The sequence below is a fragment of the Oryctolagus cuniculus genome, chromosome 6, assembly GCF_051225735.1.
Source record: "Oryctolagus cuniculus isolate XC-2025 breed Fujian yellow rabbit chromosome 6, ASM5122573v1, whole genome shotgun sequence".
Lineage (NCBI taxonomy): Eukaryota > Metazoa > Chordata > Mammalia > Lagomorpha > Leporidae > Oryctolagus > Oryctolagus cuniculus.
The window spans coordinates 10,736,473-10,757,381 of NC_142872.1; the positions used below are offsets into that span (position 1 = coordinate 10,736,473).

General features: G+C 43.6%; 1 protein-coding gene and 1 long non-coding RNA gene across 5 annotated transcripts in view; one reads left to right on the plus strand and one right to left on the minus strand.

Moving 5' to 3' along the window:
• HSD17B4 (hydroxysteroid 17-beta dehydrogenase 4) overlaps nucleotides 1–20,615 on the plus strand; it is a 90,746-nt gene extending 70,131 nt beyond the window's left edge. For all 4 annotated transcript variants that reach the window (XM_008254935.5, XM_089334840.1, XM_089334838.1 and 1 more), the window contains 4 exons: nucleotides 1,961–2,047; nucleotides 3,502–3,640; nucleotides 12,725–12,852; nucleotides 20,189–20,615. In XM_008254935.5, coding sequence (XP_008253157.2) covers nucleotides 1,961–2,047; nucleotides 3,502–3,640; nucleotides 12,725–12,852; nucleotides 20,189–20,278 — 444 coding nt within the window. In that variant the 3' untranslated portion in view covers nucleotides 20,279–20,615. The remainder of the gene's footprint in view (nucleotides 1–1,960; nucleotides 2,048–3,501; nucleotides 3,641–12,724; nucleotides 12,853–20,188) is intronic.
• LOC149126009 (uncharacterized) lies at nucleotides 13,010–20,182 on the minus strand. Its single transcript, XR_016235188.1, has 2 exons — nucleotides 18,364–20,182; nucleotides 13,010–17,831 (listed from the first exon to the last, which is right to left on the minus strand). It is a non-coding gene; the product is annotated as an uncharacterized LOC149126009 (long non-coding RNA).
• Nucleotides 20,616–20,909: the final 294 nt, after the last annotated feature.

Sequence of the window (20,909 nt, forward strand, 5' to 3'; positions counted from 1 at the left end):
CAGTTTATTTGCTGCTTTTCTCCAGTTATTAGAGGTGTTCTTTTTAAATTACTTATAATAAAGGTACTTCAGAATATTCATGGATAGTGAAAACAAAAGATAAATTTAGTTTGTTAAAAAAATTTTGAAATCCGTGCAGGTAGTCTTCAGAAAGTTTAGGAAAAATGTGTGTGATGAAAAAACTGCATGGATATCAGAGTTCTTTTGTCCCCACATAAATTCCACTTTTCATAAACCTTTCAAAAGTGCATGAGGGCACTCCTTTCTTCTGTATGTTAAGAGACACTTAAAACCAGTCTTTCAAAATTATGTTCTTGACTTGATTAGAAGAAAGTAATTAACTAGAGAACTAGAGTGTATTTTGTTCATTAATTATCTCTTTCCATATTTTCCACCATATATAAAGTAAAATGAACAAATTGATCAAAAGAATGGTCTTGATGATTGCAAATCATAATTGTACTAATCTTCAGAGACAGTGTATTTATGGGTAGCAATACCATAATTTTTAGGAAAGAATAGCAGTTGGAATAACTTGATATGAAAGATCAGGAATAGGAATTTGTGTTCTTTAATAACTGTTAGGTATTTATGTTAAATGGACTGAATTTGAGTTCCATCTCTGTTCCTAATTCTGGTTTCCTGCGAATGTCCACCCTGGTAGGCAGCATTTGGGTCCCAGTGAGTTTCCAGCTTTGGTCTGGCCTAGCCCTGGCTGTTCCTTTTGGAAGTGAACCAATGATTGGAAAATACTGCTCTCAGTCTCTCTATCTCCTTCTCTCTCTGCCCTTCAAAAAAATGAAAAACACCATCATGGTCTGCTCCTATCGTTTTATTCTGTATTGATGAAACAAATAATTTGAATGTAATTAACTCAGATATTGTGCCATATCTTTTTTTTTTTAAAGATTTAATTATTTATTGAAAGCCTGAATTACAGAGAGGGTAAGGCAGAGAGAGAGAGAGAGAGGTCTTAAATCCGTGGTTCACTCCCCAAGTGGCAGCAATGGCCAGAGCTGGGTCCCTTTGAAGCCAAGAACCAGGAGCTTCCTCTGGGTCTCCCAAGTAGTTGCAGGGGCCCAAGGATTTGGGTCATTTTCTGCTACTTTCTCAGGCCACAGTCGAGAGCTGGATCAGAAGTGGAGCAGCCAGTACCTGAACTGGCACTGCAGGTGGTGGCTTTACCTGCTATGCCACAGCGCCGGCCCCACCATAACTTTTATTATTTGGAATAGTTCATTACTTCTCACCCTGGTTTCCCACTAGAGATACTCTCATGTTTTTTGGGAAAAAAGTCTTCAAAGTATCATTGCCTAGGCTCCATCCCAGACTGCTAAAATTGGAATTTTGAGGGATGAGACCTGGTCAAAGATTTTTTTTTTTTAATAAGGTCTCTAGTTGATTCTACAGCCAGGGTTAATAATAATTGTATTAATTCAGAAACCCTTTGTGTTTGTTTATCTTGACACTTATTTTTTTCATTTTTATTTTATTTGGGTTATTTTCTTTTTCACACGAGACAGAATCATAGCTTTCTGGGGACAGGGCTGTGGCTTAGGAGGTTAGGCTTTGGCCTGCAGTGTCATCCCATATGGGCACCAGTTCTAGTCCTGGCTGCTCCACTTCCAATGCTGCTCCCTACCTAATGTGCCTGGGAATCAGTGGACGATGGCCCAAGTGCTTGGCCTCTTGTACCCACATGGAGACCTGGAGGAAGCTCTCAGCTCCTGGTTTCAGCCTGGTCCAGCCCTGGCTGTTGTGGCCATTTGGGGAATGAAGTAGTGACGGAAGGCCTCTCCTTCCTCTTTGCCCTTCTCTCTGTCTGCCTTTCAAATACATCTTTTTTTAAAAAAAAAAAATCAGATTTCTTTTGCTTCACAATGAGATCATGTCTCCATTGGAGTTGTTAAAGTGAGCTTTATTTATTTATTTATTTATTTTTGCTTCTGCTGTTTACAAGGTCCAAGAAACTGGTGATGTTGTTATTTCAAATGCGTATGTTGACCTTTTGCCAGCATCTGCTACCTTAGCCAAGACGCCCTCTGTGGTAAGTTAAGAAAACGGTAATCTGGGTCACTTCCTTTTTTATGAATTTCAGTGAAGATCACTTTAAGAAAGTTCAGGCTTCTTGAGAAAATTAAGAGCTATGAAAGATTCACAGTTCTTGAAGTGAAGGACATTAATTCAGATCCACTTGGCATAACAGGAATACTTTCACAACTTAGGAATTTTTAGAAAACTTTTTGCAGGAAATGGGAACATCTTCAAAGAGAAAATAATTTTCTTGCTTTACAATAACTAAATCTGTTGTTGACAGAGAAATTGTTTTTTTTTTTTTTTTTTTTTAGAAAACTTTCACTTAATAAATACAAATTTCGAAAGTACAGCTTTTGGATTATAGTGGTTTTTCCTCCCATAAACACCCTCCCACCTGCAAACCATCCCATCTCCCACTCCCTCTCCCATCCCATTCTTAAGATTCATTTTTAATTATCTTTATATACAGAAGAATAACTCTACTAAGTAAAGATTTCAACAGTTTGCACCCACACAGACACACAAGGTATAAAGTACTCTTTGGAGACTATTTTTACCATTAATTCTCATAGTACAACACATTAAAGACGGAGACCCTACATGGGGAGTAAGTGCACAGTGACTTCTGTTGTTGATTTAACAATTGACACTCTTGTTTATGATATCAGTAATCACCCGAGGCTCTTGTCATGAGCTGCCAAGGCTGTGGAAGCCTCTTGAGTTCACAAACTCCGACCTTATTTAGACAGGGCCGTAATCGAAGTGGAAGTTCTCTCTTCCCTTCAGGGAAAGGTACCTCCTTCTTGTTTACAGAGAAATTGTAAGAAAATGTTGTGGAGAAAAATAGATTAAAAGGTTAAATATCCTGTACCTTTGACTTGATCTAAAGATTTATATAAAGCTTTGTATAGAAATATAAAAACAGCATATCATCTTTATTAACACATTTATATGGTTCTCTTACTACACTGAGAATTTGATAAAAATGTTCCTATTCTCTGAAACACCGACTTTAATGTGTGTTTCATTATCCATCATAAACTGTATTACAACTGGTTAAAAATTAAAAAGCCGTAAGAATAATTTAAGATAAAAAACTTAGGAAGGTTTAGATGTAGGAGGAAATGCAGGCTTCCTGGCATTTACAGATGAGAGCACAGAAATTGATTTATTTGCCCAGTACCATCCTAAAGTCAGCAAGGGCATGCTTATGAATTTCTTAACTTACTGTAAAAATATCAATTTTGATTTCTGCTGAGAATAAAGCCCTGCTGTTGGGAGGACTGAGGTTCTGGACGGCACGCACATAAGCAAAGTGGAGAGACTAGTATGAAGTAAGAAAACTGGGATAACTGCCCTATTTATGTACAGGTTTAAAAACAATCGCTTTTCCTGCATGTCTTTTCCAATCGTTGTTCCCGAGTCCTTTCTGTAGGACTTCTCAAGTGAGCCCTGTCTCTCTAGGGTGCGGAGCTTCAGAGCGCCCTTGTGTTTGAGGAGATAGGCCGTCGCCTGAAGGATGTGGGGCGTGAGGTGGTCAAGAAGGTCAATGCTGTGTTTGAGTGGCATATCACGAAAGGCGGAGCTCCTGCAGCCAAGTGGAGTAAGTCACAGCCCCGACTTTCTAATCCTGAGGTAATGCTTACTCAGTGGAGCTGAAATAGCCTTGTAATGGAAAACTCTCTCTCTGAAGGTGGGTAGGTTTTTTTTTTCATGGGAGCCAACAAGTTTTTTTTTTTTTTTTTTTTTCAGGGCACCCAAAGAGATGTATGTTATTTAAGACTTATTTATGTATTTGAAAGGTAGAGTTAGAGGAAGATATTTCTTATACCTGCTGGTCCACTCCACAAATGGCCACAACAGCTAGAGCTGTGCCAAGAGGAATCCAGGAGCCTGGAACTTCATCCAGGTCTCCCCCATGGGTGGCAGGGGCCCAAACACTAGGGCCGTTGTCACTGCTGCCCCAGGTACATTAGCAGGGAGCCAGATGGGAAGCAGAGTAGCCGGGCTTGACTTGACACTCATATTCAGGTGGTGGCTTAACCCAGTGCATCACAAGGTTGGCCCCGACGTGCATTCAATTTTCAAGAGATTTGAGGAATAAATTTCACTGGAGTACTTCAAATCAGTGTAGTCAGTCTCCCTTAGTGACGGGCTTGCCTCTGTAGAGTCACCAGCTGTGAATGCAAATGGAATTAGGCCTCCTGTTTTTGCATCTGTACTGAAAGTCTACAGAGGTTTTCTTTGTCATCATTTACATAGCATTTATGTTGTATTAGGTATTGTAGGTAATTCAGATACTTAAAGTATATGGGAGGGTTATGCAGGTCATATGTGAATATTATGCAGGTTTTTTATAAGACACTTCAGCACTGGTGAAATTTGGGTCCAAAGGAAGGTCCTGGCACTGCTCTGCATGCTGAAGGACTGTTGTATTTTCATTCTGTATTTTTATTTTGTAGGATCATTTGGGAGGCAGAGAGACAGATAGTACTGTCTTCTGGTCCACTCCTCAAATCCCTACAATGGGCAGGGTTGGGCCAGGCTGCAGCTGAGATTGCAGTTCAGGTCACCCACGTGGATGGCAGGTACCTAACTAGGAGAGCTAAAACCTGCTACCTCCCAGGTCCATAGTAGCAGCAAACTTGAATGGGCAGTGGGGCCAGGATTTGAATCCAAGTACTTGGACAAGGGACCCAGTCATCGTATCCACTAGGCCAAATACTGCCCACACTGTACTTGTAAACAGTCTTGTTAGCTGCATGCTGCTTTATGTTCCACTGCCTCTTAAATGTAACACAGGTTTATCCGGTTAGATGAATTATTTTTAAGTCATTATATTTGACAATTAAAAACTTTTTCTTTCAAATGATTTGGACATGATCTTAATATCAGTTTAAGATCCTAATTATTTTCCTGACATGGAGATTGCAATCAAAGATGCTTATATATCGAGTCCAGGGATCAAATGTTCTGTTAGGTGGCCGTCTAGCAAGCTGACCAGGCACTGATAGGCAGCAGCTTGCTGCAGGAAGAAAGTAGTCATGTTTCCTCGCACTGATAGTCCAGAATGACCAGAGCGGCATTTCAAGAAGAAAAAGCCTGTCTGAACGTTGTGTGTGTCTGGCATAACTTGCCTCCCTAATCATGGCACAGACTTAATTGCAGCACATGCTGACTTTGTATTTTGGAGTCTTCACACCTCTAGAGTTCTTGGAGAAGTATGGGGTACAGGTGAACGTTCACTGAAACTTGAATTTTTTGTTCTTTTCTACCTGGAAGTTCCAAGGAACAGGTCCTACCTGCTGATAGGAGCAAAACTGCGTCCTGGGTAGTGGCTGGCTCCGAGAGCTTCCCCTTGCTTCGTGACTCTGAGGCACGGTGGGATACCCTGGAGCTTAGGTTGGCTGAGTGCCCTGGAGAGCTGGGAGCCTCCTGGAGCAGCCTGCGGCTGGTTCGTACTCTAGGACCACCTACGGTTTTCAGCATGGCCAAAGCCCCTGTAGTCCTCCTCTGGAGCAGCGAGCTCGTGCAGCAGATGCAGCACACGGGGTGGTGCCTCTGAAGGCCCTGCCTCGGACGGAAGGAGCCGTCGTTCCCTCGGTGCTTGTATTCCGTGACCTACCATGCGAGTAGTGTGCACACATGTTGGGCTTTCCTTGCACAGCAAGGTGCTCATTATTTTTATTCTGGAGTGCCTGTTTAAGGAACAGGCATTTAGCCTGGCAGCTGAAACTTCTGCATCCCATGTCAGGGTTCCTGGCCCAGGCTCCTGACTCCAGCCTCGTGCCAGTACAGAATCAAGCGACAGTGTTCCTGCCATCTGCCTGGGAGACCTGGGTGGAGTTCATGGCTTCAGCCCAGCCCTGGCTGCTGTTGGTCCCTTTTGTTTTTTTAAAAGAGTACCTGTTTAAATGCCTTAAAAATTAGATTGCCTTATTATTATAACCAGAGAGTAACTATGAATGTTCACTTAGACCAAAAAATTAAAATATCTGAATCAATTAATTTCTTGAAATAATTATCTATTACATATTCCTAGAAGACATTTTAAAGTTCTGTTCATTTGGTTTTGGTTCAGTATTAACAATTTTTAATATAACATGTGCCATTCCTGGAGGTACTACATGCCATTATGTGAAATTTGATCTATAGAGATGCGAAGAAGAAAATGATATATATAATTCCATACACACACACACACACACACACACTGATCCAGAAAGAATCCAGATAAGGAATTGTGTACCCATTCATGTATTCAGATTCTTTTTTTTGACAGGCATAGTTAGAGAGAGAGAAAGGTCTTCCTTTTCCGTTGGTTCACCCCCCAAGTGGCTGCTACGGCCAGTGCGTTGTGGCCGGCGCGCTGCACTGATCCGAAGACGGCAGACAGGTGCTTCCTCCTGGTCTCCCATGCGGGTGCAGGGCCCAAGCACCTGGGCCATCCTCCACTGCACTCCCCGGGCCACAGCAGAGAGCTGGCCTGGAAGAGGAGCAACCGGGACAGAATCCGGCGCCCCAACTGGGACTAGAACCCGGGGTGCCGGCGCCGCAGGTGAAGGATTAGCCTAGTGAGCTGTGGCGCTGGCCTGGAGTTTTTAACTAATATAAATTTGTCTCTAATTTGTTTTTCTGGAAGACATTTTTGCTTTTGGAAGTTAATTCAGAATAGGGATCAAGGAAAGCAAAAATGTGCTAAGTATGTATTCCCCCAAACTTCAAAGGGTCTAATTTTTTTTTTTTTAAACTTCATGGATTGACGGTGTGTATATAGGGATCATTATTGTCCTCTCTCTTTGTACTTTCCTTCCTTCTCTCCATTCATTCTGGAATTCAGCTTTTTCCTGTGGATGAAAGTATGTTAGCAGTCAAGTTTTGAAGCACGGGGCTTTTGAAGGCACTGATAAGGGAAGGAGTTGAGCTGCAAGCATGAGAAAGGGCTGGCCAGTACGCCTCTGGTGGGGATCTTAGGGTGAACGTGCCACTCATTCTGGACAAACCACATAATTTCCTCCAGTTGTGTCAGTCACCAGCTGAGATCCTCCTGTGATGTTCCTGATACATTTTCTAATATTATCGGCAAGGAAGGTATTTACATTTGAAACTTACCTTTAGTTGCCTGGCAGAAGGTTTTTATTCTCTTGTTTCTACTTGAAAAATGAGAATATTGGTATCCTCTTCATGGCTACTTGTTACTGCTGCCTTGTGGCCTTTGTTTGTTTTCTGCTCTCTGCATCTCCTTACGTATCAAAGTAATGATCAACTGAATTAGTGTGGGTGTAGAGAGGAGAGCACTAGGAGAGTTCAACGTTCTGGAGGGGGAGGGGTCATGGCTGTGTACTTTCAGGTTCGTCTTCTCTGTGCTGTGTGGTTACCCAGGAGCAGGAGGGCAGCCCGGCGGGGCTGAGGTGACCTGAGAGGTGTAGGTCCCTACCTGCCAGAAAGTCAGGAGGGCCTCAGCAAGGTGTCTGTGAGAAGGTGGCCACGTCCTGCCGTGCTCACCTGCACCTTCCTGGCCCTCCTTCAGAGAGGAAAGTCGTTTTACAGCTGATGAATAGAAGCTTTATTATCCACAGACAGAGCTTCTTCAAGTAGTCAGAGGACGGGATTAAGCCTGTCTTCCTTATTTCACTATTAGTATGTTGTAATAGCAAGAACACAGTGCATTTGTTGTCTCTATTACTCCACAATGGAGTTGAATGATGGGACATATTCGAACACTTTTGTTTTTCTGATATCATTGCCTTTAAGTATTTTACCCTTTTGGGTGAAACGCCTGTGGGTTAAGAAGGTTAAAATGGACAGCAGTTGGAGAAATAAGTCTGAATTCCCTTCGAACAGTTCACTGCTTGTCACAGTCACCTTACTGCACTGTGATCTTTGTAACCGTTGTCTCCTCTCACTTGACCTTGGTGTAGTCCTGAGAAAGGGCAGCAGTTAATTCTTCTGTGAGCCTCTAGTATTACCTGCAGCACCTATTAGCCTGACTCTGTGCATGCTGAGAAAAAACAAAGCATAATTTTGGATGGAATAGAGTAACTGCTCTTTTTTTGTTAAAAAATACTGAAATTGAGCTATTACTTTCTGTTAAAATAGATTTTCTGTGTGGATAATCACATTTATTTTCTGTTACCATTAATTTCTAAAGCTAGCCAGAGGTTGGTATTGTGAGCTGCAGTACAGTTCAGGGGAACTGAGAGATGACAGGGTGAGAGGGCAAAGAATGCGCTCCTGGAAGTTAAAATGGACCTACTCCTTCCTGAAATTCCACAGCCCATAAAGCTCTAAAATTGCAAAGTTTTTTTTTTCTCCTAACTCACTGGTGGCAAAACATAATCTAAACTTACATGATGCTTTTGTTAATTGTCTCACCTAGTGTGAAATTAGTCGAGTATAGAAGTAACCTGTCAGATTTTTCTGCCATTGGAGGTTTTTTCTAATACACAACATGTGATGACTTCAAAAGTTCATGGACTAATGAAATTAAAAGCCAAGTTTTTCTTTTGGTGCAGAAAATTTTTGAAACCCACGAAGTTTTTCATAATACCCGTTTCTCATGAACTTGTGCATGTTTCATATATGAGTTCCTTATTAAAACCTGAAAAACTTAATTGCAGTATACACACTGAGCCTGGCAGAATCCAAATAAGGACTTGTGTACCCATTCAAGTATTCAAATTCTTTTTACAGAACACCGAGACACAGAAAAGCACTCTGGGCTTTCAGAAGATTGGGGGAGCAGCGCATCCCACAAATATTGGAGTTTTTAACTGTGTGCCAAGTTCTCGGCTAGGATGGGGGCTACAAATATGAGAAGACAGAGGAGGTGTGTCAGGGAAGCTGGGGAAAGAAAGGTTGCACAGTAAAGGGAAGGAAGACCTACGTTAATGGTGGCAATGGAGAGGAGGAGGCATGTGTAGGATGAGTAGTGAGACGGTTGAACTCCATGGCCTGAAACTCAAGAGGCATGAGAGGGTCAGAAGTAGTGCCATGGTCTGAGCCTGTCTGCTTGAGGATGCCGATTCTGTCTCCTGCTGCTGTCCATTATTGTCCAGTGACTGTCTCTCTTCTCCTAAAGAAATGGGAGAGGAGTGAGGTTTGTGAGAGAAGAGGAAGAGCTGTGGTGACAAAACTGTACCCAACCAAGATCTGGACTAGATTAACCAGGGGCTGGGGGCGGGGGAGGGTGGATTCTCAGCTGGCAGTCTGGAGTTGGAAACCTTGTCCAAGGAATTAGTAGTTGAGCCTGAGAACGTGAGCTTTGCCACTTGGCCTCAGGGCGTCCAGGAAGATTAAGAACACCTCTTGGTCCTGGCAGATTATCTGCTGTTCCTGTGTGTAGAACAGCTCTAGTATTTCCTCTTGTCTGTAAACGATGTGAGTGTCTTACAATTTAGCTCACACTTTAAATACGCAGTTCATTGTAACTCCAGGCACAAAGAGCCATGCAGCTCAGTGAGAATCTGTGTCCAGTAGCTGTACAGCAGCCACACTACTGAACTTTGCAGATTATTTCCACGTTAAGCATACAGTGTTGCTGAGCAAGAAAGCCTGTCCGTTTTCTTTAGGATGATACTTAGCTTTCAGCTGGTGGGCATGGAGCACTCGGTTGTTTTTCTCCTAAATTTAAATTTGGTTTCGTTTCCCACATTTGTAATTTCTACATTATGGGAGCCTAAGTGTTATGCACATTTAGATAGCAACATTCTACAAATACTATACATCAACCATGTAGAGTAAAGTCTGCATATCAGGACTTAATCCAGGCAACTGTTAAGCATGAAACGGCAATGACTGGATGAGGAGGTTCTGTGACTATACAAGTTATGTATTTGAATCTCAGAAATTCGCCCTACAGAGGAAGGATGTGCCCTCCTGGCAGTGAGACCAGATAACTCTCGAGTGGTAGCATTAGATCAAGTACTGTTAAGGATATTGGTTCCAGGTTTGGCGTTGCAATCCAACTGAGTGTCTCCTGCATTTATCAGAAGTCTTGAAAGATGGCCTTTGCAAAGAAGTGTGCTTTCCGGGGAGGGATGAGGCCTGTTGGTTGGGAGGAGCCTCCTGCAGGTTCACTTAGCGACACTGACTGCTTCCTCATCACTGTTACTCATCAGGACACACAGAAACTCACTTCATAAACAACACACAGCATTTACGGCTTTCAGTCCCCTTGTGTGTGCTTCATCTAACATCTTTTTTGATTCTTTGAAATAATTTCAGACGTACAGAAAAGTTATGTAGAATGGAGAACTTAAATCTGTCTTTAGTCCAGTTTCTGCAAATTCTTAAATGTCTATTTGATTTTTATTTGTTTTCATGTTATTTTTCTGTATTATTACTTGAGAGTAACTTGCAGACATGATATGCTTTTATCCTTAAAGGAAAAAACTGTCTAGTTTCATTTCCTAAGAACAAAGACATTCTCTTACCTATTCACGGAACAGTTATCTAAATCAATGGAGAGTAACACTGACTTAGTATTAAGGTCTACAGATCATGATACTATTTCACCAGTTGTCTCCGTACATCCCTTATGGCAAAAGAGCAAAAGGAACCTTAATAGTGATAACAATAGAAATGAAACAAAAGGAAAGGACTGGCCGGTACAGCCTGGACATGCGTGGTGTTTATTTCTCTGCTGTCTGCTTTCACCTGGATGATCTTCTCATGACCTTGACACATTTTTAAGAGTGGGGGACAGTTATTTTATATAATACTCCTCAGTTTGATGTTTTTTCATGATTAGACTTTGTGCTATTCCTGCCAAAAGTTCATAAACTAAGTATATGTCCTTGGTTTGATTATGTTTAAAATTTTAATTTTCAATCTAAAATTTTCATTTTTGGGTAGAAATCATTTTTTCATTTTTTTTTAAAAGATTTATTCTATTTGAAAGAGTTACACAGAGAGAGGAGAGGCAGAGAGAGGGAGAGGAAGAGGGAGGGAGAGGGAGAGGGAGTCCTCCATCCACTGGTTCACTCCTCAATGGCCAGGGCTGGGCCAGAATGAAGCCCAGGAGCTTCATCTGGGTCTCCCATGTGGGCTCAAGGGCCAAAGCACTTGGGTCATCCTCTGCTGTGTTTCTGAGGCCATCAGCAAGAAGTTGGATTGGAAGTGGAGCAGCTGCAATGGGAACTGGTGCCCAGCCTACCATGTCACAGCACCAGCCTCAGAAATCATTTTTTAAAGATTTATTTATTAATATGAAAGAACTACGGAGAGAGAGGTCTTCCATCCACTGGATCACTCCCCAGATGGCCACAACAGCTGAGACTGGGCCAAACCAAAGCCAAGAGCTTCTTCCTGTTGTTCATGTGGGTGGCAGGGGCCGAAGCCCTTGGGCCATCTTCCACTGCTTTTTCCAGGATATTAGCAGGGAGCTGGACTGGAAGTGAGCAGCTGTGATGGGAACTGGTGGCCACATGGGACGCTGCTGTCACAGGCAGTGGCTTTACCTGCTACAGCACAGTGCTGGCCCCAGCAGAAATCGTTCTTTTATGTGCTTTTCTAATCACCCATTTAGTGAGTAGTTTGCGTATTTTCCCTGCATTAATGAACTGGGTATATACAGATACGGCTGCGCTGAAATGCCTTTACCAAATTAAGGGAAGGAAGCACAAGCAAAAGTAGCTCCTTGTGATTAGTCATGTATGTAACCCAAGATTTCACAGATCCCAGTCCAGATGCCACAATCTCGCTCCCTGCTAATACGCCTGGAAAGGCAGCAGATGATGGCCCGGCTACCAGGGCCGCTGCCAGCCATGGGGGAGACCTGGATGGAGTTTCGGCTCCTGGCTTTGGCCTGGCCCGAACCTGGCCGTTCCAGCCTTCTGGGGAGCAGACTAATAGATTGAGAGACCCGCAAGCAGCTCCTGGTTTCCGACCTCCCCAGCTCCGGACATTATGGCCATTTGGGGAGTGAAGCAGCAGATGGAAGATCTCTCTGCCTCCAACTCGGCCTTTCCAATAAATGAGTCTTTAAAAAGAAAGACTTGAAAAGCTTAACTTCTTTATAATATCTTAATTCTGCATTAATTCATGTTTAAAGTGCTTTGTCATATAAAATTGATCCAGGAAAAAACATTGTTTATAAAAAGAGCATTCAGAAAGTAAAAGGTGTTCTAAGTTTTTCTAAGTGACAGATTATACATTATCTGTAGATCAAAGGGGACTCATCAGCTAGGAAACGATGAAGATGCTGCATTTTGGTTGGTTTATCTTTTTTTTTTTAATATTTTTTTTAAACTTTTATTTAATGAATATAAATTTCCAAAGTACGACTTATGGATTACAATGGCTTCCCCCCGATACTGTCCCTCCCACCCACTACCCTCCCCTTTCCCACTCCCTCTCCCCTTCCATTCACATCAAGATTCATTTTCGATTATCTCAATATACAGAAGATCAGCTTAGCATACATTAAGTATGGATTTCAACAGTTTGCTCCCACACAGAAACATAAAGTGAAAAATAATAGATGATTTTTTTTTAATGATGATGAAATCAGAGCAGACCTATTGTCATGTTTAATCCCAGTGAGAGTCAAGTTGGGAATTGATAATTTCTTTTTTTTTTTTTTTTACAGAGGATCAGTTTAGTGTACATTAAGTAAGGATTTCAACAGTTTGCACTGGTTTATCTTGTGAAGAGAAATGATGCACATTGCTGTCTGTTTTCCCAGCTATTGACTTGAAGAACGGCTCTGGGAAAGTATACCAAGGCCCTGCCAAAGGCTCCGCGGATACCACCATCATCATCTCCGACGAGGACTTCATGGAAGTGGTCCTGGGCAAGCTGGACCCTCAGAAGGTAACACTCAGGAGGGTCACTGAGCCAGCCTTCCTGCTGGACAAGCATAGTTTCTGAGTTGACTCCCAAGTTCTGATAGAGAAGAATCCTTACAACTCTGAAGAAGTCCCTGTTGGACCAGAATTCTGGTTGGTTGACAGATCATCCTTTTTAAAAAAAAAAAAAAAAAACAAAAAAACAAAAACCACCAGAATTTCAGCTGACACTTTCAGAAACTGAACTTGGGTGAAATTCTTTATAGTCAAACGACATAGAATTCACATTTGTACTTTGAATACATTAATTCAGAAGTGAAAGGCTATAAGCTGTTAGTATTGTGTAAAACTAGGCAGTCCTTCCTGATACACTGAGGCCCCTCAGACTTTGTGGAATGATTGGACATGCATTTTCTGAGAACTTTATGGACATTTTGCTTAGACTTGACCAGCTGAGCATCCCCAGATGTCCAGCATCGGAAACGCAGGTGTAATCTCAGTGCGCGCCATGTTGCAGATTTTGGAGTATTTCGAGTTAGGGATGCTTGCCTGTTCGGGATTAGGAATTCACTGAAACTGGGAAGTAGAAGGAGATTTTAACCTAACATTCAGTGTCTTAAAAATACATTAGAGGCATGTCAGAGGAAAATCATGATTGAGATAGGATGTCTTTTCTGATGATTATCCGTTAATAGTAAACTGCAGCTTGTGACCCGTCCACCAGCACACACAGTAGCTGATGTAGTTTAATGGAGCAGAAATTTCTAATTTTCAGTTCGTATCATACAGCCTGAAATTCCAGGAAATCAACTGATTGATTTATAGAATGAAGGAGTTCAGATCGGTAGTAGAATACACAATTATATTTGTAAACACCTTTGACCTGGCAAAACTAGCCGGAAGATGTATTGAAGAGGCTTTGTTTTAATTACAACCCAGTGCACCAGATACCACCGTCTTCCCTAAGGAGAAGAGCACAGTGCTTATTTGAAGAAAATGATACAAGTTTACAAAGGATGGTATAATTTCAGTAAACAAGGAAACATTTTCTTGCAAAGACTAATTTTAAAATATTTGTAGAGTAAAAAATAGTCCGTCATCAGATAATCTAAGTTTGAGTATTGGCTCTGCCATAATCTCAAAGCCTGTTTTCTCATCAGTACAATGAATATGGTAATTATAATGATCAAAAAGGGATTATGGAGAACTAAATCCAGTCATGAATCTGTAAGGGGCTTAGTATAGAGCTTGGCCTTCATTACTTCCCAGGAATTTATGTCGTACCTATTCTGATCCCGGTTCTGGCTGTCAGCCTACACGACAGTGCCCTTGCTGGGTGGAGCTTAGTTCTAGAGTGCTCACGGGAAAGAAATACAACTTCAAGTATGAAGTAGAACGAGGTAGAGTAGCGGAAAGGGTCGCACAATGAGAACTCCAGACTCGGAGGGCAGGATGGTTTCTGCTGCAGCTGTGGGGCCCTGCCAGTGTCGTCTTAAAGTCGTCAGAGGTAATATGTCAACAGCGGGGTGTGACTGAGTTCCAGGAATCTGTAAAAGCAGGTAGCAGACTGGATCTGACTTCCAGGCCTCAGTTAGCCAGCCTGGGGTTAGAGTGTGGCAAGGTCTAGGACTGTTTTAGGAAGGGTTGTTGGAAAAGGCTTGGTAGAGACTTAAAGAGGATGAGAGAGCGAGCCATGAGCCTGAGCCGGCCAGTAAGGCTGGGAGGATGCACCGCAGGGAGAAGTGTGAGGAGGGGGGGCGCCGCAGGGGCTCGACCACCCAGGACCTGGAGGTGTGGGCAGGAGGTTAGGTCTTGCTGCATGCAGGCGGAAGCCACTGAGCAACCTGATGTGTAAAGCCTTTCTGTCCAGCGAGTGGGTTTTCACTTTAGGGCAGAGTGGGTAGTCGAGACTGCTTTCTGCATTTGTTATGATCGACATGCGTGTACTTTTAGGATTAGGGGAAAATGTGTATGATTGCTAGGAATACCATAGCTTCAAGGGTAAATGGATTATTCAGTGAGTGGTAGTGAGGCATTTGTGTAACTGTTTAGGAAAGGGTGATTTATGTCATCTGTATTCCTAGTCAGTAGTACCGCAGGGGATGGACTTAGAAAAATTCTAGTTAATATCAGGATTTTTCTGAACCTATTTGGCTCTGATACTTCATCCCCCCCTACTCCATTATCAAAAGCCACGCTGCCTGGTGTGCAATTTTTCTCTCCCAACTGTTCCCAACCTTGGTGGCTTCCTTCAAGATTCCTAAAAGTGAGCTTGCCAACAAAATGGGCTCTGTTACTTTTACTCCTTTCTGTAAAGGATGAGTCTTTATTAGGAACATAAAATGCACAGCTTCTGCTTTTCCAACACCGTCACCTGCATTTCTGTTCTTCAGCCCTGTCCGCCTTTTCACTTCCTTTGTCCTGTCCTCCTGTCTCCCTTGAAAACCCCTCACCCACCTTTCTCTCTCACACTTCACGTGCCTGGAAAACACCGCCCTGTTTCAATCCCATCCTGCGGCCTTGGTGTCTGTGCACATGGCTGGAGAAGATCCACACAACCGGACTGGCTTTCCTCTCACTTTGGGTCCCAAGGCTCACAGTCTCTGAGCCATGGCTTACGATGGCTTCCAGACAGCGTCCATTCCTGTTGATTCCTGCAGTGCCACACCCCCGCCTCTCCATTTCAGCTGAGCACATCATGCCCCGCTGGGGAAACAGCTATGAGATTCAGATGAGAATCTCCCCTTCCCATCTGCAGACCTTTCTGTCAGCAACAGCAGCCATCTGGGCTTCTTGCTGCATATTCTTCATGGAAGGAAGTCTCCCTCCTCCCTTCAAGACGGTCCCTCAATGTCCTGCTGCTTCCCTTCTTTCCCGGTTCTGCGTTCCCTCATTACACTGCCAACTCCCTGCAGCATGGGGCGAGCTAATGGCTTGCCTTTTTTTTTTTTTTTGACATGCAGAGTGGACAGAGAGAGAGAGAGAAAGGTCTTCCTTTTTCGTTGGTTCACCACTAAATGGCTGCTACGGCCGGCGCTCTGCACTGATCCGAAGCCAGGAGCCAGGTGCTTCCTCCTGGTCTCCCTTGCGTGTGCAGGGCCCAAGCACTTGGGCCATCCTCCACTGTACTCCCGGGCCACAGCAGAGAGCTGGACTGGAAGAGGAGCAACTGGGACAGAACTGGTGCCCCAACCGGGAGTAGAACCCGGAGTACCGGCGCCGCAGGCAGAGGATTAGCCTAGTGAGCCATGGCGCCAGCCAGTGCCTTGCTTTATAGCACCCTCCCCTGATGCCAGATCCCCATCCAGCTTGCCACACCGTTTCTTGCTCCTTTTCACAGAAATAGTCTAGACCAGTACTGTCCCCAAGACCTGTGATGGGAGCCGCATGTAATCGGAACTTTTCTAGTAGTCACATTAAAAAAGTGAAGAAACTGGTGAAAATTTAAAAATGTATCTTTAACCTAATGCATTCAAGTAGTAGGATTTCAATAAGCAGTCAGTTTAATGAGATTATTTTATATGTGCTTAAAGTGCCAAGTTTTTGAACTTCCTGGGTATATTTTACAGGGACAGCACATCTCAGCCGGGACTAACCACAGCCCAGCACTCAGCACCACATGTGTGAGCGGCTACTCTCCTGGCCCACATGTGTCTGAACACTGTCTTGACTTTGATCCTCTTCTCCCTTATCTTGATTCCACAGTTATCACTGTGGTGGTACCGTTCTTGTAACAGTCCCTGGTAACTGTTATTGTGCCAAATCCAAGGAGCATTCAGTCCTTCAGTAGCACTCGATACAGTTAGCTGCTAACCTTTTTTTTTTCCACCCTCCCAAAGATTTATTTTACCTGATTGGGCTGTCGCTGTGGCATAGCAGGTGAAGCTGCCACTACAGCGCAGGCATCCCATCTGGGCACAGGGTCGACTCCCAGCTGCTCCACTTCCAGTCTAGCTCCCTGCTAACAGCCTGGGACAGTAGTGAAAGATGGCCACGTGGGAGACCTGAATGAAGCTCCTGGGCTTGGCTTCAGCCTAGCCCAGCTCTCGCGGATGTGGCCATTTGTCGGATGAAGCAGCAAACGGAAGATTTCTTTCTCTCTGCCTCTTCCTTTCCCTCTCTGTAACTTTGCCTTTCAAATAAATGAATCTTTCAAGTAAAATAAGACAGAGTTAGAGAGGGAGAGAGAGAGAAAGATCTCCCATGTGCTGGTTCAATCCCTAAGTGGCCACAGCAGCTAGGGCTGGGCAGGGAAAATCCAGGAGCTTCATCTTGGTCCCCCTCAGGGGTGGCAGAGCCCCAAGTACTTGGCCCACTTTCCCAGGCCACACTAGCAGGGAGCGGGATCAGAAATTGTGCAACCGGAACACCAGCTGGTGCCTATATGGGATACTGATGTTGCAGGCAGCGGCTTAACCCGCTTCGCCATGTCCGCCCCAGCTGCAAACCTCTTGATGTATTTTCATCCCTTGGCTTCTGGGCATCATATTCTCCTGTTTCACTTTTCCCACCTCTGGCCACCCTTCGTCATCTCTGCCCCAGCCCTTACAGCGAGGTGTTCTGCAGGGCTTCTTCCTGTACCCTGCTCCTTCCTTATATGTGTTCTTCCATCCTGTGGCATTGGAAGTCACCTGTGTGCTAACATCTCACGGATTTAAATGTTTGACTTCATTCCTCTGCGCTCCACAGTGATACAGCACCACTCTCTGCTGACTTCTCTGATGGAAAACCTAACTGTGGTCTCAAACTAACTTGGTGCAGGATAGAACTTGGGACTTGAGTTTTCTTACCATATTTTTCTTCTCAGTAAGGGGCACCAGTTAATAAGCCCAGGAATGTAAGAGTCTGTCTAGGATGTGTCCTGAACCCATCCTCTCCTGCAGGTGGTCACCGCCATCCAGGCTCTGTGGCCTTTCACCTCAGTCTCCAGGGCAACTCCTTCACTGGTCCTCTGGTCTTGTCTGTCCCATCCAGTCAGTTTTGCATACAGAAGCCAGGGTAATCCTTAATAATATAAGTCAGAGTATAGGTCATTCCACCTGAGAAAACATCCCAGATTTCCTCTACACTTGGATAAAATCCCTACCACCTATCACCACATCATTTCTGGCTCCATCCCGCTCACCACGTCACTTGTGATAATGCTGGTTCTCAGTACTTTGCCCTCCCTCCCTCTCAGTATCTTCCCATCAACTGTGTGGAAATTAGAAACTTCAATTCCTATCACACTGCTTAAAGTAGTCCCATAAACCTGGAGAGTGAGAGTGGAGGTTGTAATAAAGAAATGCGGCTACACAGTATGTTGTTATCACTAATTCACAGAGTAACTTTGAAAACCTCTTAAACCCTCAGTTGAGAAAGTAGACAAAAGGCAATGAATGAATCAGTAATTAAGGAAGGAAAAAGGAATGCAAAGAAATGCATATCTCGGAAAAACTATTTTCCCAGGTATCCAAATACGCTAGTCAAATCATGTCATTATGTCATTTTTGCTTCACATGTTAAGGCTGGGGTAACAGAATACAGACAGGCGCACCTGTGGGTGACAAAGTTGATTTGGTCTTTCTGGAAAGCATGATGATCCACCTGCCTAGATTCTTCCTTTCCGGCAGCTTCTTAAAGTCGTAGTACTTCTTGTTCAGCATTCCTAGGCCAAAGAGGTACCTAAGAGGTCCACAGATGAAGCAGGTAGCTCCAGACACGATGAGGGTCTGTGTCGTGTTCATCAGTCTGTTTCCCTTGAAAATGCACATTCCACACTCTGCTGTGCCTTGACTTTGGGTGCTGCAGTGTGTGTAAATGGCTTCAGGCTGCTGATACAGAACTGTGGTCAAGAGCCTTTTGTAGGAAATGTGATTTGGCAGTTCTAGTAGTCCAGCCGAGAAAGGCAGTCAGACTGGGAGAGTCCGTCTGCACCCTCCGAGGTTGGTGTGCTTACTTCCTGTCGTTAGTAGGCGCTCTTGCCCAGGTCCAGGCTGGTGTAAAAGCCGACTCCTTCCCGGCCGAGTCAGCAGCCTGTGGGTTCTGCAGGTGCATCGTGAAAGCAGTCGAAGACTGGAATTGGAAAACTATTCGGATGCTTAGCATTCAATCCTGATCGAATGAGTTCTGTTAATTCTGGGATAAAAAGTATTTGCTTTTCCTCCAGTTGATGAAGCTTTGCTTCTGAGGTTAAGATGTTAGCAACTGACAGGCAGGAGGCACGGCCAAGCAGGGAACACTTGAGTTCAAGTCCTAGCCCCGTGGCCTTGGCGGTTATTGAAGCTTTGTGAACCGCAGTTCCCTGTCAGCTGAGGTGAGACTTGCTCAGAGCCTACTTCCTGTTGATGGTGTGATTCTTAAGTGAGATTATGCAGAGAGTCTTCAAAAAGCTTGTGAAATGCATATTGTGAAAAACTATGCATAGATTTCAAAGTTCTTTGCTGCAAAGTGAGTTTATGTTTTAATTCCGTTTTCCATGAACTTTTTGAAGTCCCCTTGTGTTTCTGGAGCTGCTTTTAAATGTTAAGTGTATATGGATATTATTCTTGTTTTCCTGCCAGCTAAAAAGCTAGAGATTTCTTTCACTTCGTGTTTCCTGTGTTACTTACTCAGTGATTTATAAAAACTATATTATGTTTATTTTAGCTGTTGGGAGCTTGCACAGAAGGGGACTTGAATTTGTACCGGTGTCTGTACCAGGTCAGATGTGAGGCTGGTGCAGAAACTCCCCCTCTTCTAACAGGCCATTGCTTAACACACTCTGACCAGTGTCAAACACTAAGCCCAACACTGCACATATTATTTCATTTACCTCCCACATAGTTCAGTACTATCGCCATGCCTGTTTATAGATCAGGCACATAGGTCTTAGGAGCCCAGAGATTTTCGGTGTTTTGCTCAGGTTCACCGGATTTTAACCCAGGATTCTGATGGCTACAGCTGTGATCTACTGACCACTGCACCACACCATCCTATCTGGCCATCAGATGGCTTTCTATTTCATGAAGTTCTAGTAAATACTTTTAATCTGTTGTGAATCAAATATTTTTATGGTTACCAATACGTTAGTGCCTGGTATTCAGTCATTTCAAATTAGCAGGGAAGAATAAAGCCAGGGGCTTAGGGTGGAACAGCTCCCAGATCTGTCAGTTCAGATAAATTATTCTAAGATTTTCTAACAAACGGAGTCTCCTCTTTGCCTTTTCTTAGATATCTAAAAACATGGGTGCTATCTATAATCATTATCATTGCTACATAAAAGTTGCTTTACTGTCCAGAGTTATTAACTCAGTTGTGTTCACTCTGAACAACGGGTCTTAAAAAAACAACAACAATAAAATGCAGCATGGTTAAGGCTGGCACTCTCCCCCCCTCGCCAGGCGTTCTTCAGCGGCAGACTGAAGGCCCGAGGGAACATCATGCTGAGCCAGAAGCTCGAGATGATTCTGAAAGACTACGCCAAGCTCTGAGGGGCTTGCCGCGCTGACAACAAAACAGAATGAGTCAGCACTGTCTCCGCCCAACACGCTGGATTGTTCTGCAGAAATAATCAAAACCGAGATACAGGGAAATTGCTTAACATTTTCAGAGTCCAGGTAACTTTTCAGATTTTCATTTTTTACTAATTGTTCACATATCATTATTTTTGCAAGGAACTGTAAGCTGGCTCGTAAGACCCCTCTGTTCTTATTAGATCTTTATCTTCATTTAGAAATTGTACCCTAATCCAGTTTCCTTCTAATATCTGATGGCGTTTATAAATTACAAGGAGAATTAAATGAATAAAAGCCACTTTGATACCTTTCACACTTTGCTTCTGTTGTTTTCTGTTCTCTGGTTTTTGAAATCCCAGTGCAACGTCAATGTCCGAGTGTGTGTACACTTCCCACACTTGGCTGTAATCGCATTCTGCCTTAAGGCACGAGGACAGTGTGCTCCCAGCTAGTTTGCTTTCGTCTCCCCTCCTCTGCTAGGAATGCTTTACTTTCAAACAATGTATGCACATTGCTACAGCTCAGCCTTCTTGCGGATCAGTCATCTGACGTCATTAAGGTGCTGTCTCACCACTGCTGTCCCCACCGTGTGCTCAGGTGACACGTC